The sequence below is a fragment of the Populus euphratica genome, unplaced genomic scaffold (assembly GCF_000495115.2).
Source record: "Populus euphratica unplaced genomic scaffold, PopEup_1.0 scaffold3.1, whole genome shotgun sequence".
In the NCBI taxonomy this organism is placed as follows: Eukaryota; Viridiplantae; Streptophyta; class Magnoliopsida; order Malpighiales; family Salicaceae; genus Populus; species Populus euphratica.
Window position 1 is genome coordinate 3,770,008 of NW_011499847.1, and position 10,218 is coordinate 3,780,225.

General features: G+C 36.5%; 2 protein-coding genes across 2 annotated transcripts; one reads left to right on the plus strand and one right to left on the minus strand.

Annotated features, from left to right (window-relative positions):
* The first annotated feature begins 219 nt into the window (after positions 1-219).
* On the plus strand, positions 220-3,576 carry LOC105108012 (Vacuolar import/degradation, Vid27-related protein). The gene is made up of 2 exons (XM_011002148.1): positions 220-1,990; positions 3,070-3,576. The coding sequence occupies exons 1-2, from the start codon at positions 377-379 to the stop codon at positions 3,358-3,360; spliced, it is 1,905 nt and encodes a 634-aa protein (XP_011000450.1). The 5' UTR covers positions 220-376; the 3' UTR covers positions 3,361-3,576.
* A 2,029-nt stretch (positions 3,577-5,605) lies between these two features.
* Positions 5,606-6,669, minus strand: LOC105108020 (ethylene-responsive transcription factor ERF109-like). Its single transcript, XM_011002160.1, has one exon. The coding sequence runs from the start codon at positions 6,588-6,590 to the stop codon at positions 5,790-5,792; it is 801 nt and encodes a 266-aa protein (XP_011000462.1). The 5' UTR covers positions 6,591-6,669; the 3' UTR covers positions 5,606-5,789.
* Between the last annotated feature and the right edge of the window lie 3,549 nt (positions 6,670-10,218).

Consider the following 10,218-nt stretch of genomic DNA (forward strand, 5'->3'; position numbering starts at 1 on the left):
GGGGGTGGGGGGCCAAAAAGGGGGGGGGGGGGGGGTTTCGAACCATGAAATTCAAAATTTGTTTGCAAATTGCTAGATTTGTTTTAAAAAAGCCACCAATACAAATATGATAAACCTGAGGGCATTAATGAAAAAAACTAAATCTATAATTAAAACCGATATAACCGGTCAATAAAGATCCTCTATAAATAAAACCCTTAACTGCCTCCAAGAGATCAGTCTAATCCATCAATCAACACAAATCTGAAAATTCCACTCTCTTATCTTCTCTTCTCTCCGTCAGATAGATCATATTCCAAACCCACCAGTCTCTCTTTCATTCAATTCACTAATCCGAAGAACATCATTTCTCCTTTTCCAATATCTCCAAGCAAAAATGGGAACCTCTCAAAGCCGTGAAGGCCAAGAATTCTCAGATACGGAATCAGAATACCAATCAGAAGAAGAAGAAGAAGAAGAAGAAGAAGAATTCCATCACGACGCTGTTGAACGCCAGGAAACCCCACAAGCCACTTCCTCGTCCAAAAAAACCCTGGATGAAATCGATTCCAAACTCAAATCCCTCAAACTCAAATACCCTTCAAATTCCCAAACTACCCTCAACACCGTCAAGCTCTACCTCCACATAGGCGGTGACTCGCCAAATGCTAAATGGATCCTCTCTGATAAACTCACTTCTTACAAATTCATCAAAACTAACGGCCCTGATGATTCCGATTCTGATCATGATGACAAGGAAGGCGATGGGAATTCTTTTTGGGTTTTGAAAGTGGGGTCTAAAGTGAAAGCTAGGATTTCCACGGAAATGCAACTGAAAATGTTTGGTGATCAAAGGCGAGTCGATTTTGTGAATAATGGTGTTTGGGCTCTGAGATTTTTTAGTGATGAGGAGTACAGGAAGTTTTTAAGTTTGTTTCAAGATTGTTTGTTTGAAAATGTTCACGGGCTTAATGCTACTGAAGAAAATAAGTTGAAAATTTATTCAAAGGAGTTTATTGGTTGGCTTAAGCCTGAAATAGCTGATGATTCGATGTGGGAAGATGCAGTGGAGGAGAAGGAGGAAGAACCAGTGCGTGTTAATCAGGATTTATTGGAGGAGTTTGAGGAGGCAGCGAATGGGGGTGTGCAAAGTTTGAGTTTAGGTGCTTTAGATAATAGTTTTTTGGTTAATGATTTGGGTGTTCAAGTTCTTAGGAATTATAATAAAGGGATTTATGGGAAGGGTATTTGTGTGAAGTTTGACAGTAATAGGAGTGAAGGGTCTAGTTTGGAGCAATCTACGCCAAAGAAGGCAATGTTAATGAGGGCGGAGACGAATATGATGTTAATGAGTCCATTGAAGGAAGGGAAGCCACATTCAACTGGGATTAAGCAGCTTGATATTGAGACAGGGAAGATTGTGACTGAGTGGAAGTTTGAGAAAGATGGGACAGATATTACCATGAGGGATATAACAAATGACACTAAAGGGTCGCAATTGGATCCATCGGAAAGTACATTTTTGGGGTTGGATGATAATAGGTTGTGTCAATGGGATATGAGGGATAGGAGAGGGATAGTGCAGAATATTGTTAAGGCTGGTGATTCACCGGTTTTGAATTGGAGTCAGGGGCATCAGTTTTCCAGAGGGACTAATTTTCAGTGCTTTGCCAGTACGGGTGATGGATCAATAGTTGTCGGATCACTTGATGGGAAGATTAGGTTGTATTCCAAGACATCAATGAGGCAGGCTAAGACGGCTTTTCCAGGGCTTGGTTCACCGATCACTCATGTGGATGTTACATATGATGGTAAATGGGTGTTGGGGACAACTGATACGTATTTGATCCTCATTTGCACCCTGTTTACAGATAAGGATGGAAAGACTAAGACTGGTTTTGGTGGTAGAATGGGAAATAAGATACCAGCCCCAAGATTATTGAAGCTGACTCCTTTGGATTCACACTTGGCTGGTGCGAATAATAAGTTTCACGGTGGCCATTTCTCATGGGTAAGCACACATACCTGTAAATGCTTTTGCAGTATGTTTTTGTTATTGCGTTTATATGCCTGTGCTATTTACTGTTACTTTAAACTGCCTACCGCTTTTAATTCAGATGTGGCAAGTGTGTTCAGTTTGATAATTCTCTGATCATTATTTAAAATACACACGAAGTGCATTTAATGGGGTCATAAATAAGATCCTCGCAGAAGTTGTGCTTCATGCTATCTGTTTTTCAAGCTGAATTTTCTAGCTGAAAAATACTTAAACAGCAAGAACCACCACAAGACTGTCTTGAGTTTACATTTCACTTCCAATTTATGTGTTTTTGTTAGTGTATGCATACGGAAATCCTTTTGTTAAACATGATAAGTCAATCTTGCAGGCTTTGCAATCGCCTATTATGATGCATAGAGTACAATCTATTTAGCATAACCACCATTTCAACCTCTATGGGAATAGCATGCGCACAAACTGGCTAATGCTTTCAAGTGTCCCAATTTCATGAATTAGCAAACGTTGTTGATAAATTTCATAACCATGTTAGTTTTCTTGCTAGAAAACAATATTATATTCATGATACTCGGTAAATCTTTATTATGTTCCAATTTTGTAATGAATTTTGTAGCTTGGATGCATTTGTTATTTCTTTCTCCTATATCAGTGTCGCGGTGAACCTTCAGTGTAGAGAAGTAGCGGTAAATCGATAGAGATGTAAGACAGAGAAAGAAATAGAAGGTTTAAACTGTCAACTGATAGCATAAACATTAGTTTAATAAATGGTCCGTGGAGTTGAAAAAATTGGATTTATCAAGCAAGATGAAGTTGATAGCATAATCAATTCATGGAAATATAGAATTTGTTTCACCATGTGAACTCTTTGGACATTCATGTGAATGTGATTTCCCCAATGTTATCCACTTAATGTAGTGGAGAAAAGCGTCTACATCCTCACATTAATCTACAAGTGCTAACTCGTTTATGATCCCGAGTCGGGTGTTTGCAATTGCTTGTCATCCTGTTATGCCCCGATATTAATGGACTCTATTGATTTGTGCGTTTGTCTCATGTTCAATGTTATCTTTCAGGTCACCGAGAATGGTAAACAAGAGCGTCACCTAGTCGTGACAGTGGGCAAGTTCAGTGTGATATGGGATTTCCAGCGGGTGAAGAACAGCGCTCACGACTGCTACCGAAATCAGCATGGTCTCAAGAGCTGTTATTGTTATAAGATTGTGTTGAAGGACGAGTCTATTGTAGAAAGCCGTTTCATGCATGAGAATTATGCTGTCAGTGACTCCCCAGAAGCTCCACTGGTGGTGGCAACCCCAATGAAAGTCAGCTCTATCAGCCTTTCTGGCAAACGCTCACGTGGCTGAAACGGAACCGTCCTTGTTTATTTCTTTATTTCTTTTCGATTTGTACAGTTCATTTCTGCTATCTTCAGTTTAACTTACTTCATTTTCCGCATCTTCTAGTTGATTGTGGCTTCTACTTGAATCTAGTGTGAATCTTTCATCTTGTTTTTTTACCATTAACTCGTGAATGGTTGTTTTTTAAGGTGAATAAATGTATGAAACTTGGTTTCTTGCAAATTGCGTGATTAAGATTTCTGGCCTATCATGATCTTCACTAATTTTTATTCTAAAGCACGATCCGAGGTCAGAATGATGGTAGAAAGGAAAGGAATCCTGATATATTTTTCTTCTTGGCTATGTATGAACAGATGGGCTCTGAAATTGAGCGCGTTCAGAAACACCACCGAGATAAAGGATCTTTTGTGTTGATGTTAAGTAATCAATAAATTGCTAAGACATGTGGTTCCAGCTCAGATGGTTTGAGCTTTAGATGTTAGAATGTGGAGCCTGGTTGATGAGAATAAAAATATGCGCCTTACCATTGCTAATTTAAAATAGCAGAGCGCGTGACAGCGTAAATCTTTTTTTTTTTTTTTTACTTAAGGGATCAGTTACTTCTTTAGCCTCCTGGTTGCCCCTAGATTAGGCATTGTCGGCTAGACGTGGAGTGCATTTTTAACGTTTGTGATTAATTCCTTTTTCTCATTGAAGCAGGGGGTGAAAACAGGCGACATTACACGGGTTTTGTCTTTTGTCTTTATTGGAATCATGAGTTTTCGGAATAAAGCCAGTGCAAGTACCATAACACGCGTTTCAAGTCCTAATTTTCACAGGTTGTGCTTTAGCTGTGAATTTCTACCGAGGGAATAATTATCTTTTCTTGTTCTGTAATCCGTACTTTGAAAAAAATCCTCTTTTTTTTCCTCGTTTTGAAATTGAAAGGAGAAATAAGAATTAAAAACTAAGATGACCCCATCAACCCTAACCAACTCATCATAGCCACAAGTGATATATCTCCATGTAGTTGGATTCGTACAAACATGCTGTTCATCCATCCGTAAGAGGAAAACCTGAACTATCCGTCTTTTTATCTATGAAACTTGATATTCTTCCAAGCTTTCGACTCTCTTTCTTTACTAAGTGGATATCTACTTATAATTAGCATTAAATGGCATCTATGATTTCGTTTTCCAGATTAAAATCACTGGATCTCGAATTGAGATTTTCAAAAAAAAATAATAATAATAATCTGCTATGAGTATAACGATACTGTTATACCTTCAAGCCCAAGCGAAATGAAGATTCAAATCTATCATTCACTGGCAATAGAGAAACCAGGGACATCAAGGACTTGATGAGACACAATAAAGCAAATGCAACGTAGTTGATTGAAGAAGAAAAATGATCATCGTGTTAATTCTAGATTGCCGGTGTGATAGAGGAATCTGTCGTTTCACATGGAAGAAGATTAGGAGTCTTTTTTAATTGCTTAATTAATCTACTCGAGAGAGTGATTTGCACCACAATCCAACTTGATTTGATTTCTTTAAAAGAAAAAAAAAAAGAAAAAGGAAGACTATATTCACTATTCAACGCACAGATGACAAGATAGAGGCACTATATCAGCTTCATAAAGTTTGCCACGTTTTGCATAAACAATGTGGTGAAATTAACATGTGTTTAGTAGAACTCAATTATTTATTGGCAGGGCCCTTCTGCTTCCAGACAAAGTCACAATCACTCGAGTAAAGCAAACCTCTAATCCCCCCCAAATCAACCAATCAAGTGATAATTTAGTATCTGGCTCCAATTAAAGACTTCAATCGCTCTCTTACTCTCTGGATATTCTGATCATCGCCATTATCTTTCGTTTCTTTTCAGCTTGCTCAACTTCTTTTTTACACGTGATGATTTATTTACGCACATGTTCAACGAGATTGGAAATTGATTCCTCGTCTTGTTGTCCACAGAGAAAACCCACATGCTCAATTACATAGCATGGTCAAGTCATCGTAGCTTGGTTGCTGCGTGTACAGGTGGCGCTGTGACTTCTGAAAGAGGAATGGACATTACCCTGCAACATGAGTGGAACCCACAGGACCACAGTGACCCTTTTCATCAGGTGAGATTTTCCTGTCACTTTATACCTGACGTGGGTCCCTGGTCAACAGTCCAGGTTTTCGTAACAGCTCAAAACAGAGCGGGAACAGAGCAGAAAAACAGAGGAACTCGTGTGCGCGGAACCTTTTGTCTCGGTAATTCTCTATGCCACTCGAAACAACAATTTAGTACAAATTTCCTTAAATTGTACAGTAAGAATTGTACAAGTTAACATTCTACGACCAGCGACTTGATGATTCTTTCTTGAAAAATAACAAAAGAATCGAAAATTTCTTACAGTTGCCATTCTTAGGAACCTAAATTAACATTACGAAACCCTGAAAGTTTAATTAAAAACCAATGGTAGCAGCAGCACTTGCGGTACCGGAAGAATTGGAAGAATCACCATTACCGAAATCCATCACCATCGTCATCCATTCTTGTAACTCTTCGTCTACAATATTATCCAAGAACTCATTGTCTTTCCCCATTTCCGTTTCAATTTCACTTCTCTTCTCACTGATTCCCAGCTGCTTCTCTTGCTTTTCTTTACTCTCTTCAAAACTAGCAATACCACTATCAGGAAATGGAAAATTAAGCTTAGCTCTTGGCCCTCTAAAATCAATGGCTGCCTTATCATAGGCCCTTGCCGCCTCCTCTGCAGTGTTAAACGTCCCTAACCAAACCCTTGCCGCTTTCCGTGGATCTCTTATCTCTGCAGCCCATTTTCCCCATGGCCGTTGCCTTACACCTCTATAATTCTTCTTTACTCTCTTTCGTTTGCCTTTCTTGTCGTCCATTTTATCTTCTTGATTTGGCGGGAAAAAGTTGCATCCTAAGCACCCTTTGATCTTACAAACACTACACGTGTCAAGATCCGAAGACGGAGGCAATATAGAGTTGCAAAAACCATCCCTGCTACTGCTTGCACTTCCAAATTGTGGATGTGAAGAGGTGATTGGCATATTAATAATATTTATCTCCCTTGAGAAATCCATTGAAGCGGTGCCAGAAACTACGTTTTTGAGAGCAGCAACCATCACGGCCAACTCCTGCTCTTGGGTCAATCTTAGCGGTGGAGCTGCCGGCGGTGAAAAGAGAGTTGCTGTCGGAGCTTCACTGATTTTGGGCCTCTTTGGAGATCTTTGCATTTTTTAAACTGTTTTGCACTTCTGCTTCCTGCGTCAAATGTTTTCTTTTGATTTGTTCTGCTCTGCTGCGAATTTGTGTTTTTTTACGAGAGAGAAAGGGGGGGGGGGGGAGTATATATGGATGGGAAGAGTGACGTGGCTAACCAGCTGTCACACTTAATACACACGGGGTTTGAAGGTTATAAAGGCACGTGGGGACCTTTTGGAGTGTTGTTCTGGACCTTTGGTGTCAAAGGAGGGTTTTTTTTGTTTTTGTTTTCAAGTGACGTGGGAAACATTAAAAGAGTACAGAGAGCTTATTGTGCACGCGGTTGAAGTGCACGCGGCTTATTGTGCTTGGCGTTGGCACTGAAACATTAAAAGAGTAAAGAGAGCTTGCTGGCGTATACTCCCACCCTGGAAAGCTTGTCTTCGATACCGTAGAAGTTTCCTTGTGTTGTATTGAATACATGACATCGGCAGTACAACTTCCAGAGAAAGAAATTATTATAGTATTTTTGTCCTTAAAGTTGCACAGCATAAAAGGTTGCTCTAAAAGAAATAGCTCTAAAATAACATTTAGCTCATTTTGATGTTAAAAAAAAACCTGAACTGAACCAAAGCATATTACAAACACATGATTTAATTATGGGCTTTTCATTAAAATTTATTGTTAATTTAATTTTTTTAGATTATTTTAATATATTAATACTAAAATAATTTATTTAAGATAAAAACATATTTTAAAAAGTAATTGAAATTCCAAAAGAAAAACCGTAGAGGTAACTCCAGCAAAATTGGGCTCAGCTGCCAGTATCTGACGTTCTAGAAAGGGTCCCTGTCGATTTCTACACGGTCGTTGAAATTGTCATTTGGGAGTTTTTATTAGCAGGAGAATGCTGGCTCGTACGCTGATGGCCCCGAAAGTGAACGAAAGGACAACATTCAAACCACTTGACGGATTGGATAAGGTCAACTTCATAGTATCATAAATTATTCCATCCGAGCGTCCACCAGGGCAGGAAAGCAACATCAACGGCCACAACTCCAAGGATCGAAGAAAAGAAACCATGAATCAGGAAAGTCAAGCAGAGACCACATGCGACCTGTGTGCTCTGGATCTTTAAAAACAAAATTCTGTGTGTAAAATAAAATTTAGAGGGTGATCTTATCAAATAAAATGATTAATTTAGGTTTTTATAATTGAAGTGAGGAATTAACAAGAGATTTTTTGTACTGCTACTCTATCCATCCCTGCTTTAGAATAATCAACGTACATGCCTTCCTTTATGTTTCTTTATCTGCTCGTAAATTGTGTTTTTTTTCCCCTTCATATCTTTAAACTAATCTGTGTATTTATAAAAAAAATGTCAAATTATTTTCTAATGATTTTAAAATATATTAATTTGATGTATATATATATCAAAAAAGTATTCGTGCTAGCTCTCTGGGTTCAAATTATTTCTTTTTTTCTACGAGAATTCGTTATCAAGACTCCTGCACTTAGTCTTTTTATTATTATTATTAAATACTTCTCGAATAACACAGACATTCACTTCTCACCCCACGATTACTCCAATAATTATCTGCGTCAGTACTGAGTGCTTCCAAGAAAAAAACAGGAAAGGGCTCGGTGGAGTATGATGAAGCTAGTTGCCTTCCTTAGCTCACCACTACACTGCCATTCCTGTGTGAGAAATGCTGGGACAAGTTGTGTCTGAGCTGACATCTTAGGTAAACATCTCTGTCCCTTTTTAATCACACCACATTATGTCCTGTAGAAGTTTCACAGCTACTTCTACACAGCTCTGTACGCACTTTGTTCCCTCCTTCCGTTCTTCAGGGCATCTATCCATTAAGCCAAAATTGTAGAGATGTTCTTTTTAAACAGAGTTTCGATTAAAAGAAAAGGGAAAAAAACTTGGTTTGTCAATCGTTACTAAATTCATTCATGATTAATTCTAAAGGACCATGACAAATGATTATGTATGAATAATTAAAATAAAAGAAGGATTCATTATATTCCTCTACCTTTTGTCTATTCACCGCTACATTATAACAATCAATTTGTAATTTTTTTTTGTTTTTTTTTTATGAAAGCCGATGGATGTATTTCAAATGTGGTTGTGTAGCATTGATAATTATTTTTTTTCTTTCATTTATCTCTTCTATCTTGGTGAATATAATATTATCTTTGTTATTTTTGTTTTTTCAAATTCAAACCTTTTAATTTTGATTTATATTTTTTAGTTATTTTTTTATTAAAATTTTATTTTTTTTCAATTTAACTTTTAATTTTTAATTTGTATATATAAGGTATTTCAATTCGGTCTTTATGCTTTTATTTTTTTGTAAAAGTTTTTATATCTTTTGATTTTATCCAAAAAAATAAAAATAAAGAGTAGAGATACTCAATTGATACATAAAAGAAATAAGTAGGAAACTCCGTTGTAAGGACAAAATCTGGTAAAATTGATAAATTAGACCTAATTTCCTATGTAATTTTCATACATCCCTTGAAATATTTAAGCTTACACTAAAATGTGTCGGGATTGTTTTTTTTTTATTTTTTCATGGGAAGACCTTCGGACAATTTTTAATTTAAATTTTAACAAGAAATAATTTTATCATTATATTTTGCTTCAATCGTACTAAGATTTTGTTTATGATTTGGGATATTTTTTCTCACATTTCTAATTAAATCTCTACAGACAATCTAAAATGGTTTTATTTCTCCAAGTGCACTGGTTCTATTGCTAGATTTATCTAGTTTATATATCAGTTGCCAGAATTCTTGACTCTTTTTCTATAAGAAATAACTCCTAGCACTTCTTTCACCATGTATTTATATAAAAAATTATCACCCATTAAAAGAATTTTTAATATTAGCACTTACTTCCTTGTTAATTGTAACTTGTTTTTATTACATTTCTATATATAATTTTATATGGATTTCAATTAAATAAATTTAAATTATCACATTTACATCATATTTTAAAGAAGAAACCGGTATCACAATTGTGTTTTGCCACAAATTAAGGCCATATATGATTCAATATTTATTTTGAGCAGTTTCAACTTCTCTAGTTACCCATCACTCCATAATTTGGCAGCTCGAAATGATTTTGTTCGGATTCAGACATTTATCCAAATCCGTACAACAACGATCAAGCTTTGGTCCCAATTTCTCCTCGGCATTCCGTACGTTTCCCACTTACCAACCACCCCCACACGCTAAAAAATACTTCTTCTCAAAAAGAAGAAAAAAACAGAAATAAAAAATAACGCCTGTTTGGAGAGAGAGAGAGAGAGAGAGAGAGAAACAACAAGAAGAAGAGGGGGTCTCTCTTTCCCAGTTATGTTCTATATATGCTCACGGAAGTAAGAGAAAAAAAAATATGTATTATTCTTTTTTTAGAGAATATAGTAAAAAAAAATTTAAATTTTTTTATTTAAAAATATATTAAAATTAAATATTTTTAATAAATTTATTTTTTACCCGGCACATCAAAATGAAAATGATATTAAAAAAATTAAAAAAATAAATCTAAATCTAAAAAAATAAATTTAATAAGTATAATTGAACACCGTACTGGACGGGATCTTAAATGGCGTGCGGGGCGTGGTTTTGGCACCAAAGCACTAAAGC

What these genes read in the sequence shown, in the direction of transcription:
- LOC105108012 (XM_011002148.1), top strand. Translation starts at nt 377, where the DNA reads ATGGGAACCTCTCAAAGCCGTGAAGGCCAAGAATTCTCAGATACGGAA. An exon ending in ACGGTGGCCATTTCTCATGG is followed by an intron (nt 1,991 to 3,069) that starts GTAAGCACACAT and finishes GTTATCTTTCAG; the next exon opens with GTCACCGAGAATGGTAAACA.
- LOC105108020 (XM_011002160.1), bottom strand. Translation starts at nt 6,590, where the DNA reads ATGCAAAGATCTCCAAAGAGGCCCAAAATCAGTGAAGCTCCGACAGCA.